This window comes from Glycine soja, chromosome 1 (assembly GCF_004193775.1).
Source record: "Glycine soja cultivar W05 chromosome 1, ASM419377v2, whole genome shotgun sequence".
In the NCBI taxonomy this organism is placed as follows: domain Eukaryota; kingdom Viridiplantae; phylum Streptophyta; class Magnoliopsida; order Fabales; family Fabaceae; genus Glycine; species Glycine soja.
In genome coordinates this window covers 13,028,270-13,048,481 of record NC_041002.1, presented here as the reverse complement: position 1 = coordinate 13,048,481, position 20,212 = coordinate 13,028,270, and the positions used below count along the sequence as shown (strand labels likewise).

The window sequence follows — 20,212 nt, the reverse complement described above, 5'->3', positions numbered from 1 at the left end:
CCCAACTTATCATGGCCTATCACCAAACCCTAATTTCATATATGTCTCTCCCAAAACGACGCCCCTCTCACTCCTATGCCTATCTCCATTTTACTTAACAGATCACCATCAACTCCATCCTAACCTCTGCTCGATTACTTCCTCTTTCTTCATGCAAACTCTTCCATGCACATCAGGCTCAAAGGTTCCCTCAAAGATGCAAATGGCAATGAACCCAAAATGGAAGGAGCTATGACTAGGACAAACCAAACAGGTCTTTTTTATTTTCTCTTGTTTTTAATTCACTCGATTTGCATTGAATACATTGCATTGTTTCAATTTAATAAATAGCATTGTTTTGATTTGGCAATTGAAATCGTCATTTTGGTGTAGCAGGAGATTCCTTTTGGGTTTAAATTTTAAAAAAATAGATTTATTAAAGAGGCATTTAAAGCATTGGAATTGTAATGATAATGTAGATAAATTATATTGGTAAACAAACATTTGTCATGGCTTTTCTTTTAATTATTTTAGGGTGAGATAAATATTTTAAAAGTTAAAAATGATTTGTTTAATTAATTAGAGATAATCATCTATATGACTAGCATTGTAAGATGTTAATTATGCAAAATAGACTCGTGAACTTAAATTTGGTTCAAAAGATCATTATTTTTCAAAAAAGAATTTTCATAATTTTCCTCTTATTCTTTTGTCGTTCAGCCACAACCTCGGTTGCTACAATTTTTAATTAGATCGAATAATCTATCATCATGTATTTTAAAAACAAATAAGTAAAAGCCACATATTCATTAAAACACCAATGATACAAGGTTACGTAGGTTTGTTAGCTGCATCATGTTTTTTAAACAGAAACTGACGGAAAGGATGTAACCCAAAAATTCCATAAATGACATGGATTAAAGTGAAAAAAAATCAAGGATTAAAAAAATTCTAAAATTAAAAGAATAAAAAAATATTTAAACCTAAAATAAATACAAATGATAAAAAAATGCTTGCATAGTTGCATTTGAATCAACGAGATCAACGACTTTGCTCTGCCAACTTTCCAGTTCGAAGTGCTGAAAAGGATGAAAAAGATTATTTAATTATTTATACGAAACGAACATTATGATCAATTGGATGGGCTCTGATAACTCTGTAACCGGGTAATTTCATCTGAAATCCACATGGGAAGTGATTTAACGCTAATTTTCAATGCCATTGTTCAGTTAAAAAATATTAAAAATTAGGATCCTAATGCAGTTTGGTTATTAGGTGGTAAAATAGGTTAGTTTTACTCGGTCAATATGTTTAACTCCTTTTTTATATTTCGTAAGGATGAGTTGAAATTTCAATCCTCCAACTCATTTTGACTCCTCTTTATATAAAAAAATGAAATGGGTTGGAATGGGACACATTAATATGTTAATTCATTCTTCTTTTAAGATTTATTAGTTAATAATCATAACGTTAATACTCCCTCGTCTATTATAATTATCATCTAACATAATAAAGTTTAAATCAAAATAATTGTTATTTTAACTGAGTTTAATGATAATATATGATATTATAAAAATAGTTTTACACTTTCATCCAATCACAAATCCTCATGTGATGTTATTTTTAAGATAATTTTTAAAATGTCAACAAACTCATCATACAAGATAATTTTACGCGATCAGTTTATAATTTTTTTTTTTTAACAGTAATTATTTTTTTTTACTTATATCTCTTATAATATTAATGATGGACAAAAAAATATAAATAAATTAACAATGATAGAAGGTTAATATTGTAAAGTTAGTTTCTTATTTTATCTATTTATTATTTTTTTTTCTAGGTCTCTGTAAAACAACCTAAGATGAAAATTATTTTGGAATGGGGAGAGTAATATTTTATGATACATTGTTATTTTTTGGTTTTATTTATAAATGTTTTATATAATAAAAAATATTTATGTGAATGTATTTTCAAATTCTTTTTATTTTTTTCTTTATTAATTTTAGCCGATTGACCTCCTAACTTACCAACTGACTTTTATTTTCGAACTAACTAGAGTTGAGGATATAGGCCACAATTTGCAAACGGTCCGTTAAGTGTTTAATTTGCACTAGTCCTATAAAATGATGTTCATTTAAAAATGCATTTTTTTTTCAATCCGGTCCACAAAATCTGCAGATTTGGTCCACGAACTAACGGGTTATGAACCATGAAGGACAAAGCACATTCACATCAAAACTTGTTTCATTTTTAAGCCACAACATAAGGTGGTGGTGTTACAAAATATTACTGTTTAGCTTAAGATAATGATCTCCATTGCAAATTATTGTTTAGCTTGTGTTCCCATATATAGATGTAAACGAATTGTGGAATTTATCCAAACAAGCAACAAAAAATTCGATTTACATGTTATACGATGAAGTATTTCTTTGTCAAAGTAATTTTTTCACAAATAGATATAATAAGCTTTAAGATATGTTTAGATTAAAAAAAACATGTCTAGGAAGAGACATTACAAGTTGAACAAGGTTAAAATTCATTAAAACAAAATCAAAATTATTGAGATCTCTCAAGCATCTCTCTTAGGCGAACAATACTACTTTAGTCTCCATAATCATAGTCACTCCTCTGATATGTATCAAGTATATCTAAGGGTGTTGGAATCATTGTGCCTGGAATTTGCTGTGACTGGGATAAAGGGTTGGGTTCTTATTTGGAGTTGTTACATTTTTTTTCAGGATAATCTTGTTCAGTGTTATAAAACTCGGACTGGTCCATCCGGCATTGGATTTCACTAGTTTAATCCAATTTAATGACATCACAGCCGGGTTGCTTATATTGTCGATCCAACAAGTAGGTCGGTTCGGTCACATGCCCGATTTTCGGATTAACCAGCTGGGTCGAGTCAAGCTGAATTTTATAATACTTGTCTTGTTATCTATCTTTTTTGACATGTTCGAGATTGGCAAGGTTTGTTGTTGGATGACATTGTGGGTCCTTGCCACTAGTTGTGGCTTTGTCTAGAGGACTGGTTGTCTTGAGGCAAATTGCCCCCTTTGGGGTATTTTTACAAACAATTTCCCAAAATGGGGTTGTTTTGAAAGTATTTCCTGCATGGATCTGTTTTCGACGTAAATGCATGCATGCACAAAGCAAATCGTTAGTTCCATTGGTGAGTTTGTTGTGTCGTACTGGACTCGCCAGCCCCATTGGCGATTTCGCCACGCATGGGGAGTTGCCAGTCAAACTGGCAAGTTCCAAACAAGAGGGCGTAGAGGCTAGGGCTAGGTTTCAGTTGGAGTTGGCAAGCTTGGCAGGGGGAGGGTTGCAGGGGCAGTCTGCACTTAGGAAGCGCCATTCCCACTGGCGACTTGCAGGGGAACTCGCCATTCCCACTGGCGAGTTGCCTTTTGAAAAAAAAAATTGCCCTTATAAAACGTGTACGACCACAGGGAGCTGCTCCCTTACTCCTTCTTGCATTCACAGTGCATTCCTTTCTTCTCTTTTGATCCCTCTTTGCAATGCATTCTTTTTTTCTCTTCCTACTACAGGCTTTGTGTGCTTTGTGTTCTTGGTAAGTATTTTCTTAACTGATAATTTTAAATATTTTTTATGTTATATATATGTTAAGTTAATTTTAATTGATATATTAATATTATTTAGGTGAGGTTTTTGACCCTCTTTGCCCTACATTGTTTGGTTGCTCTTCCTAGTACGTGCTTTCAGTAAGTATTTCTTACTGATAACTTAAAATACTTTTGTGTTATATATATATATATATATATATATATATATATATATATATATATATATATATATATATATATATATATATATATATGTTAAATTAATTTCAGTTGACATATTAATATTATTTAGGTTAAGTTTTGTAAGTTGTAAGTTATTAGTTGTGCTATATACATATGTTAGGTTAGTTTTAGTTGATATGTAAATATTATTTTGATAATATTAGTTAGGTTAGTATACATATGTTAAGTTAGTATTAGTTGTGCTTTGGGTTAGTTTTTGATAATATTATTTTGTTTAGATTTTGTAAATTAGTATGGTATTATTTATTTTACATATGTTTAGATTTTGATAATATTAGTTGTGCTATATACACATGTTACGTTTGTTTATCTTAGGTAGTAATTTTAAATTTTAAGTAGTACCTTAAAATTTTATGCCACAAATTGTTTGATTGAAAATTGCGAACCTTATGACTGACAAATTTAAACCTCAACAAGCAAATTTCGAACCTTATGGCGAACAAATTTAAACTTGAAGAAGCAAATTTCGAACCTTATGGCAGATAAATTTAAACCTCAAGAACCAAATTAAGACAGTCAGAAGTTTTCAAAATACTAAAATCTAGTTTTCAACACACGCTGAAGCAATTTGGAAGTATATAAAGGCCCTAAATCGCCAAAGCCATTGGCTATTCCCTTGTGGCTAACTCGCCATTGCCAGTGGCTACTCCAATTTAGCCTAACTCGCTAGTGGCAGTGGCAACTTCCCTTTAGCCTGCCAACTCCTGCCCACCAGCCAACTGAAAAGCCTGAAGCCTACGCCTCCTGTGCTTGGAACTCGCCAGTTTGACTGGCAACTTCCATGCATGGCGAAATCGTCAATGGGACTGACGAGTCTAGTACGGTACAACAAACTGGCCAATGAAACTGGTGGTTTGCTTTGTGCATGCATGCATTTACGTTGAAAACAGATCCATGCAGAAAATACTTTCAAAACAACCTCATTTCGGGAAATTGTTTGTAAAAGTGCTCCAAAGGGGGCAATTTACCCTCTTGACTTATTTTGTGATGATTATAGGATTGGTTTGTTTAAATTTTAAAAAATAAATTTTAAAATAAATTTTTAAAAAAAGTGTTTTTTAATTAGTAGATGAGATTTACATTTAAAAATAAGCAAAAACAATTTAGATAAATATGCTTAAAAAAATGAAAATTACTTATTTTATTAAATTAAATATTTTTTAAGAAATAAATTTAAACAAACTCGTATATTGATTTGTTTTGTGTTGGATTAGACGGACAGTTATTTGCACGAGCAGGGGTAATTATGATGGGTTCGATGAGTTAGGTTATGATATTTCTTTCGTACCCTTTCTTCGGGGCATAGCAGTTAACTTAATGCTTTTGTAATTGATTATGGTACACTTTGTAACTTTTTAATACAATTTTATTTGCCGATAAAAAAAAAAAAAAGAGTTGTGTATTATTTTCTCATGTCATGACCACCTCAAACCACATGGCACCAACTTTACATGACGCAAAGGACTCCTCAACATGAACGTAACACAAGTCATATATGACTGACCAAGTCATGCAACCATCACAATAGTCCTCTATCATGCTTTGTTCCTCTTTACGCGAGTCAAACAGTTCCCAAATCTTATATGTTACATAAAAGAAGTTCATTCTAAGATACAATAATCAATCGGTCAAGGCAATACTCAAACGAACAATCTTTGCTTTCATGTAATCAAACTGAACATTTAAAAATAGGATTTCTATCATATTTCTATGTCATTGATTAATAAGTCTCTAAGAAGTCTCAAACATTAGCACCAACCGCACTGCAGAAACAAATGCAACAGTAGTATATCTCATATGGTTTGAAATAAGTCGTAAAATAGCCTTGAAATATTTTATGATAAATGAAAGAGAAGTTGAGAAAAATTCTTCCAAATGTAGCAAATTTAAATCTGAATTCAAAGAACACACGCCTCAAATTTCACAGTTTGCAGCAAAGCCACTTCATTCAGCTTTCATCTTTCCACGTTTATTACTCGTGTCATATGCCTTCAATTCGAACCTAACCGATTTTTTATCCGAATTTCCAAAATGAGAAGAATAAGCATGACTCGTTGCACAGAAATTGCGATTAATTATTTTCACAAGCTTGCCGATAATTTCTAACTAACCCACACCAGAAACTCATTCAATTTACAACTTAGCTACAGTAATAAAGAGAAATCATCCCCGTCCAAATGTCGTCGTATCCTTAAACAAATTATGAATTAATCCAACCAAAATATTACGAAATATCAAATTATTCGCAACTAAAGACAAAAACATGAATACTTCAATATAACTTTCAGGATTCCCGAAATCCTGCCGTCTCAAGCCAATATTGTGCAGTGTAACACACGCCATCATTTCAAAAAGTACAAGAACGACGAAGCGTGTGTGTTCGCGATCATTACTGATGTACCAAAACACCAAAGAAACACAGAAACTAGTTTTTTGCTTTACAAAAAGTGAAAAACACGTCCATTGGTCTGAAGAATAAAACACGCTTGAAATAGCAAACACAGCGCAAGATTAGTTTTAACATAGACAACATCACACAAATTTTGCACGCATACAAAGTGATTTATTAAAATCCATTCGATGTTCAAATGGTAATAGTAGAACAATAAAAGGTCCAAACGCCCTAACAATGGTCTAACATAAAAGGGAAAAAACACCAAAGAAAAACAATCACTGTCTGGAAAACCGGACTTATTTTCGCAAGGACATAATAAAGACACTTAAGAAAACTACTCTTCTTCATCTTCCTCTTTCCAGCACTTCAGAGTTGATCTAGGTGAACCACAGTCACAAGTCTTGGCAAATTTTTGGTAGACAAGAGAACCACCCATTCCAAGCCCTTCGTGGCTCCTCTCTTCGCGACAGTATCCCTTAACATCCAGAAAACACGTCTGATCAAACAACTTGCTTGCACCATCCACATGAACTGCAACAGAGAACTCAGTTGGGAGAAAACATGCCAATACCCTCTTAACCATTTCGTTCAGATTCACCACTTTGAAGTCATACCCAACAGTCTCAAAGCTTGCATAACTGAAACCATCTTCTGGGGTAACATGAATGGTAGAAACAGCAGCACCTTCAACAGAGTTCATTGAATAACCACATGGCTCAAAGTCAAAGTCACAAATCTCAGAATCTGGAAGAATTTTTCTAATGCCAGAATTAACAGTCATAATGGCAGCTGAAGCAGATTGTTCTTTGTAGAAAACCTGTGCTTTCTCTCTATCCAGGCCAGTCATGCACATCTCTAGAGTGTAAACATTGTCGCATGGAGTTACAGAATCTGCAGAAGCAGAGTAGACATGCCAGTTCTGTGATTTGTCTTGGCCACCCAAAATATAAGCATTGCTTCCTGCACTAAGCTTGCCAAAGTAGCCATCAAGAATAGCAACTTCCTCAGAAAAGTTGCGATGGGGATAGGGCTGAGCACCGGGAAAGATGAAACTTCCCCTGGTGTAATTCACAGATCTAACATTGAGGGAAAGCATTTCAGCAAATTTCAATATGGGTGGGATTGCAAGCAGTAGCTTTGTAGTACCACAGGTTTTGATGATGATCTTGTAGGCATAAACAAAGAGACTGGACTCAGACAGAACATAGGAGTCGACATGATCATTTCTGAGAGATGAAACAATGGTGCAAGCAGCCGGTGTAAGTATCTCATCCAACTGGGACTTTGCAAGAGCTCTTAAACCCATTCCCTCAGGGTCAGCAAAAAGTCCCGGCTGGAAAAAGGATATTTCCAGCCTCTTCTCGAAACCTTCAAAACCAATTGCAGAAACCGCCATGGCCATGCTTCAGAAGAGAAACTATCGCGGTAGGAAGCAGAACAGAACACAATCACAAAGAGAGGATTCGGAAAGACGGAGTTTGAAGGAGAGCAGCAAAAACCTAATTGAAAACAAAGAAGAAAAAACCTAATAAAACTATGGTTGCATGCAATGAACTATCAATCTGGATGGATATCAGGAAGGTTTGCGAGCGCACTGCATACAAAACATGATAAACAGTGTTAGACTGGGTATTGAATCAAACAAAGCAAATACAAGAATTCACTGCATCAGAAAGAAAATATACGTTGGAGTAAGCAGCAGATCTGAATTTCTTGATTCCACCGTTTGGTCTAACGTCTTCAATGCTGTATCCGAGGGGAGCTTCGTAGAACAATGATTTACTACTACTACTACTAGACTTCTTTTTCCCACCTTTAGACTCCATTAGTTCATTCAGTCCTGCGTCAACACAATCAACAGAAAGTATAATTAAGCAATTGTGTCCAAACACCCAAATGAATCCAGAAACAGAAGAACCAGATAACTATTGCAACCAAATGGGTATATATATATATATATATATATATACACACACACACACACACACACTTAAATTTAACCGAGATTGAACAATGAACAAATTTATTTGTTATTGTTACGAATTATTAAAGCATTATTTTAAAATCCTTTTGTAATATAAAAAACGAAAGGGGACGCAGCCTTAAAAATTCGAAAACCAAATTGATGAACGATATTGAAATATTTTAATGCAACAGAAACATTACAAAAAGCAGAGATTGAATAATCAAAAGAAAAAGATGGAGACACAATAATCACCAATAAATCAATAAAAGGTCCCAGTCATATAAATAGGACATCGACAAGCCAGTGAATTAAGTACACGACCAATAAAAAGTTTATTGCGCATCCACCAACCGGCATCGCAATCTCATTTGACGAAAAGCAAACAATAATCATGAAAAATCCACGAAAAAGTCACAGAAAACAATAACCAAATCATGCGAACAATATTAAAACATGAACAAAGCACGCAAATCAAATAAAACAATCGAACCAGACAGGAAAGATGAAAAGAAAGAAAAGTTCATCGGATCTAGAAACCAGACAATCATTACAAAATAAAAATATAATGATCGATTAAAAAGAAGAACACGTACCTGCTTGGATAAATCGATTAAAATGCCGCAACGAATGCTGTGAAGGCCTTGAATCAACCAAAACCAAAAGCAAAGAATCTGTAATTTTTTAAGAAATAATAATCAGAAACCGTAAATCAAAAACTATACAGAAAAACAATAAATCGGACGCTGCATCAACGATACGAAGGTGAAACAAGAAAAAAAGAAGAGAAGAAAAACGCTTACAGATACGAAGCAGAAGAGAAAACGCGTTGTTTATGAGAAGGGGGGAACGGAGGCAGCAGCAAAACAAAACCCTAAAATCGAAGAGAACGATTTTTGAGAGAGAGGGAGAGGCGTAGAGCAAAACGTAGTCAGAAATAGTTGCGTGTGGTTTGAATGATGCGGTGAAGGTGCGAATTTATAGGGTGGCGGTGTGTGTGGGGAGGGTATGTTAGGGCGTCCGTGACTAACGAGGTGGGATGGGATAGGAAATAACGGTCTTACCCTTGCCTAGTTTCCGGGACGTTTCATCATTATTATAGTAATTGGTGTAGCTGGCGGCGGCTTTTACTATAATATCCTTTCGGGTGGGGCCAGGGTTCTAGTCTTAAACAAAAAAATGCTCGGGGATTTCTTGCGCTTGTAAAGCGTACAAGGAGCGTGTGTTTTGATTTTGATGATAAAAATAAAAAGGATGAAAATAAAATAAAATTATACTAGAGTATAAAAGATGTGAATTTTGTAAAAAATAATTAAAAAAAATTCGTATTATTTTTCTCTTTTATTTCAACTATAACAAAATGGAGAAAAATAAAGTGAGTTTTTTTGGACTGAACTGTTGTAGTATTATTTTATTTAGCCGCCGCAAAAGAAGGTCTACTGAAAATAAGAATTCCTTTAGTTAAAAAGAAATCTGGTGAAAATAATAAGTCTCCCTTGATTTTTTTTTTCTTTTTAATAAATTGTGATTGTAAACTATAGGAAGAAAACGTGTATTTGAATTTGTAGAATTATAAATCAGGTCTAAATTATATATATATATATATATATATATATATATATATATATATATATATATATATATATATACTTTTAAGATTAAGAAAGCAAATTAGCTAATCCAAAAACTATATGCAGGAATATATTAAAGGAGTAAAAAAAATTACACAATTATTTAATTATCTAATTTTAAATAAATATTTTTTTATAAATAAAAAGTTCCACAAAAATATTTATTATTAAATGTATATGTAAAACAAGAGATGAAAATTATTATTAGAAGAAAATCAAACAAACATCAATTCATTTATTCTACTTTTTTTTTATCAATTTTTTTCTATCAATTTTTTTTTTCGTCTCATGTATACAAAGGATCTTAGGCTGGGGAGGCCAAAATTCGTACTTGTCCCTCCCTAAACCCATTCTTTGTGTGTTAGGGTTGGGTGTACAATTATGTTCACATATCGTAAAATGTTCTGTCAAACAAATATCTTGAAAGAAATTTGAATGAATTTATTTATTTCATTGTTTGCATATTTCATAAAAAAATTAATAAAATTTTGTCATTGACAAATGAATGAAAAGATGTTAGTTGTATTACTTTTATGTTACTCTTGTTCTTATAATAATATTATAATATATTTTTTATTAAATTATAATTAGAATAATAGTAATTCAAGATATTAATAATAACAACATACTATAATCATATGTATGTTTTATTTTAAGAGAGTATATGTATATTGTTAGTAGGCATGGCAACGGGACAGGTTGGGACTGAGTTTTGTTTACCCCACCCCACTCCCGCCCCTCGAAATCGACACGGTGTATATTTACACATCATTCTTGTCCTCGACGGGGGTTGGATTTTCCCCGCCCCGTCTTTGACATTTTTATAAAATTTTATTAAAAAATATAATTTTTCATAAAATAAAAATATAATTTTAAATAAAACATAAAATTCAATCCAACACTAATATAAAATTCAATCTAATAGTTTCATATTTAAATGTGTTATATATATTAATTATTAGCGGGGCGAATTTGGAGACGGGTTCGAGACGGATATTGAGAATCTCATCCCCGACCCCGAACTCGAATTTGGCTATCGGGAAAAACCCGACCTCGATCAACTCAAATTTTCGCCGTCAAAATCGGAGCGGATCCGAGGCGGGTCCCACAGGTTCGGGCCTGTTGTTGTCATGCCTAGTTGTTAGATCAAAAGTTACACTATGCACACAAAAAATCTAAATTTCATTTTATTTGTTAAAATTATGGTATTGGTTAGAGTAAATATTTTTATTCCACTTTTAATTTGAAAATAAATACCAGGGAATACCACAAATCAAGCAAATGATTATTGGAAAAAAAATCTCTAATTTTGTTATTTAGCAAACCAGTGGACAACTTTTTGTTTCAGTATTAAAAAAAATACATGTATCTCTATTTATATCTCTTTAATAATGGAAAAATAGTACCTAACCCAATTAGTCATTTTAAAAAGAAAATGCCAAATTTTTTTATTCTAATCTCTTCTTTTTTTAAATTTTAACAAACTCATTAACTTTGATATAATTATATTAAGAGAAGTAATATTACATTTTTAAAAAATATATATTATTTTAGTTATGTTATCAATTATTCATCAAACATTGTATAAGATAAAAATTATTTTGTAACATGTATTTTTGTTCTATCATATTTTTCTTATCCAATATAGTATTATAATTTTAACAAATCAAACAAATTCTAGAGTTCGTCTCCCAACATAATTTTTTCTAATTTCCATATTTTTTGATATTTGTGATTTATTTTCTTAAACATTTAGGATTATTTTCTAGTTTCCATATTATTTCTTATTTTCTAATATTTTTTAATATGTTTTCTAACTTTCTTAAAATTATTAGCCCAAATAGATACCCAAAAAAAATATTAGCATAAATAAGGATAAGATTTTTTATAAAAAGAACGAGAACAAACGTATCCTCGTTTAAATCCAAACTAGTATTTTAATTTGTTTAATGTATAAGATAAATGTTTGTTTTATATTTTTAAATTTCAAATAAATAAATACTTTTAATATCAATTGAATAGTTTAAAAGAAATGTGACTTTTGTGGTTAGAAGGAGGCTAGATTTTTTTATACCATGATGTAGTAGTAGTAATGGCCAAAAGCAGTAACTCATCTTCATTGAAGATTCTGAGTATACAAAATATGAGTATTTTTTTCCCCAAAAATTGATATAATCTACAGAGAAAAATTACTATTTAAAAATATAGGTTGTAGCAGTAAAAAAAAAAAAGTTAGGGTGTAGAATGAAACTCAATGGGAAAAGAGAGAGAACATTAATAGTTTTTAATTAAAAAGTGAATGAGAGTTTCACTTTACAAATTATGTATTTGTTATATTATAGATGTAATACGAGTGTGTTGCATGATTTTAATTGGATATGAAAATTATAATTTAAATGTGTAAAAAAAAACTATGCACAAATTTTATTAATTTATAATTTATATAGTTTATTATAAATTATTCGTTGCAAATAACATTATTTAAAATAATGTATCTATTTTTTTAAGATTAATAATATGAATTGTCAACTTTTTTGTTAAACTAAAACTGAAAAATCAAATATATCAAATACTAGTCAATTGAAATAATTTATTAAATATTTTATTATTGACTATTTTTTATCAATTATTAACTATATTTTTAATGTAATGTCTATATTTTTCATTTTGTAGACTACCCAATAAAATTAAATATTATGTTTATTAAATATAATATGAAATAAATTATTAAAGATAAAAATTAATAGATAAATTATTATATATTTATCAATTTATTAATATTATATTGATAATATATATTTTAACTTTGCTATTTTAAAATATTTTTTTATAAGTTAAACATTTTAAATTGACTATATTTTTATTATAATTTATATATTTCTCATATTTTCCAAAAAAAAAAATCACAACCCTTTTTAATGTTAAATTAAGTATTGTGTTTAAATATTTCTCATTTTGTTGACTACCAAGTAACATTAAATATTATGTTTATTGAATAAAATATGTAGTCAATGTTTATGCATATAAATTAGTAGATAAATTATTATACATGTTTATCAATTTATTAATTTTATATTAATATATAATTAAAGATTTATATTTTAAAAACAATACACAAATTAATTCTTTAAAAAATGATTAAAATAATAAGAATTCAATGTTTGATATATATATATATATATATATATATATATATATATATATATATATATTATTTTAATAAATATATCATATATAATAAATATTATAATTAATATAATATAATAAAAAATTAACTGACCAATAACATTAAATATAATATGCAGTCAATTATGAAGGATGAAGAAATAAAGATAAATTATTATTAGTAGTAATGTATTCAAAATTGTAAAAGTAAGAATCACTAAATAAGATCTACTAAATTTTATGATTTCTAATAACGAGAGAATGTGTTCAAATGAATATGATTTATTTCTCTTAGCATGTTCAAGACCACCATTTTGTAAGAAGATCGAGGTTGTTTTTTTCCACAAAAATTATAGGTTTTTTTTTAGAGGAACATTATAGGTTGTTAATATCTTTTTCATAATCTACTCTTAAATCCGTCTTTTTTTTAGTTTACGTGGCAAATACTCTTAAATCCAAAATTTAGTTTCTAAAGACAATTTTTTTTAATCTTTTTCTTCAATGTTTTCTCATTAATTAATAAATTAACTGTAGTTCTAAATTTCTGTTTATAAACTCTTGATTTTGTGGTTGACCATCACATTATCATCTAGTATATGCATATTAATAATAGTCAATAAGATCTAGCAAATCTAGCTAATAGTATACTACGGAAAATGTATATTTGTAGTTTAAATAACGTGTCCATAAATATATACTCCCATGCCAAAAAGAATATGAATATAAACATAGTTGGATAATTAAAAGAAATAAAAATAATAAGTTTAATGTCACTTTTTATTTATTATATTTCATAATTATTTCATTTTGGTATATTAAATTTTAAAAGTTTTATTTTATTTATTTATGTTTTTGAAATATATCATTTTGATGTTTTTTTTAATATTTCATTAGAAACGTTAGTGTTTTATTTACTTTAAAATTTAAAAAGGGACCAAAAGGATATATTTAAAAAATATAAATGACCAAAATAAAACTTTAAAATCTTAATGTACCAAAATGAAACAACTACAAAACATAATGGATCAAATGACATTAAATCTTTTAAAATAATTAAGTTTACATAATAATGACTAAAAACCACCACTATCTTTATTTTATTTTTAAAAAATAAATAACTAAAATATAACATCACAAACATATTCTCATTGGAAAAACTTATACTCCTTTCATACAACTACACTATCATAAACTAAAGTAGGGGAGATCGGAGCAAGAGTTGTCCTTGATGAAAGATAAAACCATGATCCTAACTCACCAATTAAACCAAATATAAAAGAGGAAGTCACAATGTGACTCTTTGGGATGTATGCGAGCAAACCCTAGCTGTTGGGCATAGTTGGATCAGACAAGTAGAGAATTTTTCATCCAATATCTACAATTAGGTAGGGGAAGATGAGTAGCACAAAGAGGGGTTGAATGGTTATTTCATTGAAAGATGATTTTGATCGGCCCGACCAGAATCTCATCTACAATTGGACATTATCAATCTTCTTCTTTGCCTTCGTCAATGTGATATTGCCAGCGACAACAATGAGATAGTTGTTGTCGTTAGGTAGGTGGCAATTTTAGGTCGTAGGGAGGTTGCGGTAGAGACGAATGCAGGGACAGAGCAATGATCTTTTTGGGTCGACGGCGAGAGGTGAAGTAGCGAAAGGAGAAAGGGCATTTACCCATTGTGATTGAGAATAATTGGTGAATGAAATTATTATCACTATTAGATGATTAAATTGAATGAAGGGAATAATAATAATAATAAGAGAGTGAAGTTTATTGTTGTTCGCGTTTTCAAATTCATTGTTTCTTCGTTTACTTAGTGATTTTTATTTTTTAAAATAAAAAATATAATGTTGTTTGTAGTTGTCATTATGTTAACTTAACTATTCTAAAATTTAAAGCACTAATAGACACTAAGTTTCTAACGAAAAATTGAGAAAAGAATCAAACAATACATTTAGAAAACGTAAATGATTAAAATAATATTTTTAAAACATAATATACCAAAATAAAAAATAAAATAAATGTGAAACATAATTGATTAAAAGTGATAATAAACTTATTAAAATTTAAAAATTAACGAAACACTAATATTTCTAACAGAAAATTAAAAGAATAACTAAAATAATACATTTTAAAAATATAAAAGACTAAAATAAAACTTTTAAAATTTAACATAGTAAAACGAAATAATTATAAAATATAATAATCGAAAATGGAGAGATGGATCCGGATTTTTGTTACACGTAACCAGGTAGGTACCTGCTTTCACCAAAATCTCACACCATTGGTGTATAATATATTGGAAACGTTCAATCCAGATTGATAACTAGATTGATCATGATCAATAAAAAATCAAAGAATAAGATTGGGAAGCATTAAAGCACTCATATTTTTATTTTAAACTATGTAATTAGCGTTTTTTGGTGTCTGATGACACTAGTGGCAGATAAAAATTAAATTTAGTGGGGACAAGAAAAATTCAAAATATTAAATTTCTACAAATTATAATTGTTTCTATACGCATTTCTATACACTACTACAAAAGTGGTTTTTTAAGACGCGAGTTCTAAGACGGTTGTTAAAAACCGTCTTAGAGTACGGAGCGGTGACAATTTTGTAATAAAGCAGAAAACTTTTGTATTTAACGTCGTACATTCTAAGGCGGTTATAGACGACCGTCTTAGAATGTCTTTCGGTGGCAAACTTGTAATTATGAGGAAGTAATACAACGACGTTTTTGTGGAAGACCGCCTTTGTATATCATTTTCACTTTTGGTATACCCTAGCTAGCTGAGGAAGAACAGTCTTACTTTACTTGTTACCCCGCGCACCCTCTCCTCCGTTTTCGCGGTTTCTTCGAAACAAAAACCCCCAAACAGCACAGACAAGAAGAACTCAAATTTTGGACATTGTTATCGACGGCACTTCTTTACAAAGTCACAGAGAAAGTTTCTAGCAAACCAAACAGCACAGACAAAGTCATACCGAGGGCACTTAAGCTTTTCCTTTTGTGAGTGTTACTTGAAGGTATGTTCTCCTGCTTTTCTTCCATTTGATTACTTCTAATGTATACTTCTTTGCATGTTCTTCCTTGTTCTGTATCGAACCGATAGTCATTGCTGAAAGGAAAAGCTACCAATTGTGTTGAGGGTTTGGCCATTTGGGGGTTTTAATGTTTCGGAGTTTGAAAACAGAGGTGAAATAAGAGAGTGACACAATCTCAGATGTTAGGGCCATTTGGGGGTCATTCTTTTCCCTTTCGTAGGTGCTTTCTCCTAATTAACAATGTATAATTGCTAGCTTCTATGGGTTATCTGTCTGAGGGCTGATTATCTGTCTGAAGCTAAAGTAATGTCAGATTTTTCTTAAAATAATCGAAATTTAGTTGCTTTGGGTTATCTTGTTGGTTAGTAAAATTATAAAAAAGAATGAGCTCAATATTATTGAAGTTAGATTATCCTGTTTGTTCATGCTTTCGTTGAAGAAAATTAATTTTGCAAATTTACTGTAAAATGAGGTTTTAATCTAAAGGACTCAGGTCACCCATTGCTTTTTTTTTTTTGTCGATTCATTTTTATTTTTATTTTACTTTTATTTGGTAAAGTTCCCCTTTTTTTTTTGTCTTTTCCGTTTTGCTTTTTGATACGAGTGACTGAATTTTATAGTTCCTGGCTTCCTGCTGTCATGTTTGTCCCTGTTGAAAAAAAAATATCTATGGAATTAAGTTCTTGCTTAACCATGGAGTCGTGGTTTTGGTTGAGGGTTAGGGTTGAAGTTGAAACATGATTGTTTATTATTCATGTGAATGAACACACACGAACATGCCCTTTTGGGATTTTATGAAAAGGGAAATTTTTTAATGGTTATTTTCTATTTTTAGGTTTTTTTAGGGAGGAGTGTGAAAAACAATAAATGAAGTTAATTTTATGTGTGCTAAAGAAAGTTTGGGTCTGGAATAGGAGGTGGAAGGTGTACTAGAAGGTAAAAGCATGGTGCATGAAGTGGATTTGAGGTTTTGGTTTATATATGAGTAGAGAGGTGCACCCCTTTGGAATTAAACTGGTCACCTTCATCAATCTTGGTGTGAGTTTTGAAAAAAATATGTAAAAGTCTTAGGTGCTACCTCATTATTGTGATTATAATTCTCTTCTTTTACTCACCCACAATGAATTTACTTGTTTGTGTTGGTTTGGCTCATTTCCTCTTCTTGGTTACTTGGACTAGGACTAGGAGTTCTTTATTGAATAAAAACAGGGGTATTTGATAGTTAATGTTTGTTTTTCAAATTCTCCTATTTTTGATATGTGGATATCTTCAACGTAAATCATGGGGAAGGTGGCAATGTTTGAATATGGTATTTTTCCTTGCTGTGTGCTGATTAACCAATCTGTTACCATTGGGATAAGAGTAGCAAATTAGCCATATTTGCTTTGGTTTTGAAGCAGAAACACTGTGTTGGAATCGCAAAGAAACACTGACTAAACGTGTTAAGAAATGTTCTGTATGTGATAAAACATTTTGGTTCTGTTGTAAGATATCAGAGTTTTAAATTGTAGATACTTAATACTAAAATACTATGATTGTTGTACCACATCACTGGCTCAGATTTTGCAGTGATAACATTTTTAATGCATTATTTATTGTTTTGCTGAATAGAAAGTAGGCTATAAGTCAAAATTTAAAGGTGAGCGAGACATTGGCATTGGGCCAAGGATTAGAGGTCAATCTCAACATTGGAAGATTAATCAGATTATTCTTTTATTGTGTGGGGGACATGAGAGTAAATAAGAATTGGGCAATGTCAGGAAATATTTTTTAAGGAGGAACAGGTTGTATGAATGCCTATTTGCCTGGTAACTTAGTAAGGAAATTTTAAGTTGGGAATGAACAGAGGAATAGAGAAGCTTTGTAACTTGTGTGTATAAGTTGATACCTTATTGTGTGAGATTATGTTTCTGGAGTCATTTCAAGAAATTTTTAATATATATCAGTGATTCAGGTCAGAGATTCACCAGCCTATAACGATGCTGTAAATTTTGATTAATCGAGTTAGAAGTAGTGTAAGTGTCACAGTAAGCCCTAATGAGTAATAGTATGTGATTATCACAATGCATAAAAAGTTAGTTTTGGTGCTGACATGTGTTTGTGTTTCTTTACTGGAAATTAGCTTTTCACTTAATATAAGCAAAATATGTTGGCTTGTTAATGACTTTATGATTTTAGTTCTCTAATTCTTCCTGCTTTAGGTGTTAATATTATAGTGCATAGAAGATTTCTTTGATATGGATATATAAGGGAAGATGCAATGCTCATGATTGATTTATGTCCTTGCTGATGATAGAAATGAGAAATCATTTGTGCGTCTTGGGCTGCAATGTACAGAAATTTCAAAATCCCTAATAAATGAATGTACAGAAATTTCAAAATCCTTTCTTGGAGTATAGCCAAGGTTGTTAATACACATTTCAACCATTCTTATCTGTAATTAATTTTCAATTGACCAGAATATAAGGGGATTCTTGATGATGAGTGGATTGGACAGACATTAGGAAATTTAGTATTTTGAAATATGAATTACTTTCAAGTTTCAACTGTTTATATATATGTTGAGGGGGCAGGCAGGGATGAGTTATGGTGGTAGTCTAGTTTAAATAGGGACATATATACTTGCACTGTTTTTCCGGAAACTGCTTTTGCTGAAGAACAATTAGATACACTGAGAAGGAGGGACTTTAAAACATTCTGAACTGGAATTAAAGTAACAAACATGCAATGTAAGGTATACATCATTGTATGACCAACTAATCTTGTACAATAAATCTTTTGAATGTTGATATTTGATCATTCATTTGGTAGTGTATATTGAGGAAGTAGGATATTTATATTTGATCTTTAGTATATAAAAATTACATATTGAATTTATTAGCACCCCACTTGTATAAATCTCCAAATCCTGCCGAGTCCTTTAAAACATGATTTATACATTCTTCTCCACCCATTGCTTTCTCCACTTATTGTCATCTCACTCAGGTGATAGTATATTTTGATATTTTTTAATGTTAAAAAGGGTGGTCATTGGTCATTGTCATCTCACTATAGACGGCACAAGACCAAGTATATTGGACACCTAGCCTAAACAACAACCAAGTTAACCCTCTGACTAAACAATAAAGTTGGTTTGTTTTTTTGTCCAAAAATTGTTGATATATATATATATATATATATATATATATATATATATATATATATATATATATATATATATATATGCTTGAATATATTTTTCTTATCCGTACGTACTATCTTTAATTTTGTTTTTACTATCTACGAATTGCTCTGTGAATCAATCCTAATCTCACAAACCCTGTCAGAAATCTGCCTTGCTTTTGTACAATCTTTAAACACATGTCTAGGTCTAAGTCGAAGCTAATTTAGTTACAAGTTAATCTCCATCTCAATGACTGTGACTGTGTGAGTCACTAGCCAGCCTTCACGCCTACTTATAGTTTCTTGAAAGTTCTTCTGCCACTGGGCCCCCAATGGCCCAGATTAAGGCCCACACCAACGGAGGCCCAAGTTAATCTCCATCTCAATTTTAGACTGCCATTCAGTCTAAAATTTTGACAGAGACCAATCTGTGAATTCAAATTTTTGGCATACCTAATAATATATTTGAGATAAGATCAAGTTAACCTGATTTGTTAACATAATATATTAATCTTAAGATTATATGTAGTCCTTATAAAGAAAATATATGCATAATTAAATTATAAGTTTAGCGAAGTATATAGTTATAATTAAGATATATTTTAGAATATTAAAGATAAATGATATCAATATAAATATAATATCATATTAGAAAAAACATTATTTATTAAATAAAAAAATTGTATAATTAATACATTATTATTTTGAAATTTATATTATTTAAAAGAATATATAACATTAGATTAGAACAATTCGGAGTAGAACTCGAACATACCCTTCAAACATTATTATTTTGAAATTTATATTATTTAAAATGTGAAGGAGAATTATCCAAAGCTAGTCTATCTAGTTATAACTCATCTACATAAATGTTGATGCCATACAACATGGTTGTCCCTTATTCCATTAATCACAAGCTCCATAGTCTTCTTCGGTGGGTTGAACCTCGGTGGGTTGAACCCAAGGTAATCAGTACTTGTTTGTAGTGAACCGTTTTTCTCATACATTAAGTGTTGAATGTTAAGTAACCATTAAAAATGTT

At 30.6% G+C, this 20,212-nt stretch overlaps 1 protein-coding gene and 1 long non-coding RNA gene across 2 annotated transcripts; one reads left to right on the top strand and one right to left on the bottom strand.

Moving 5' to 3' along the window:
* On the top strand, positions 1–3,078 carry LOC114412770. The gene is made up of 2 exons (XR_003666822.1): positions 1–253; positions 2,718–3,078. It is a non-coding gene; the product is annotated as an uncharacterized LOC114412770 (long non-coding RNA).
* A 3,232-nt stretch (positions 3,079–6,310) lies between these two features.
* LOC114412763 (S-adenosylmethionine decarboxylase proenzyme-like) lies at positions 6,311–9,136 on the bottom strand. Its single transcript, XM_028376795.1, has 4 exons — positions 8,971–9,136; positions 8,764–8,841; positions 7,890–8,044; positions 6,311–7,798 (listed from the first exon to the last, which is right to left on the bottom strand). Exon 4 carries the CDS (start codon positions 7,604–7,606, stop codon positions 6,539–6,541), a length of 1,068 nt encoding a protein of 355 aa, XP_028232596.1. The 5' UTR covers positions 7,607–7,798; positions 7,890–8,044; positions 8,764–8,841; positions 8,971–9,136; the 3' UTR covers positions 6,311–6,538.
* Between the last annotated feature and the right edge of the window lie 11,076 nt (positions 9,137–20,212).

Coding starts and splice junctions, on each gene's coding strand:
- LOC114412763 (XM_028376795.1), bottom strand. CDS start 7,606: ATGGCCATGGCGGTTTCTGCAATTGGTTTTGAAGGTTTCGAGAAGAGG.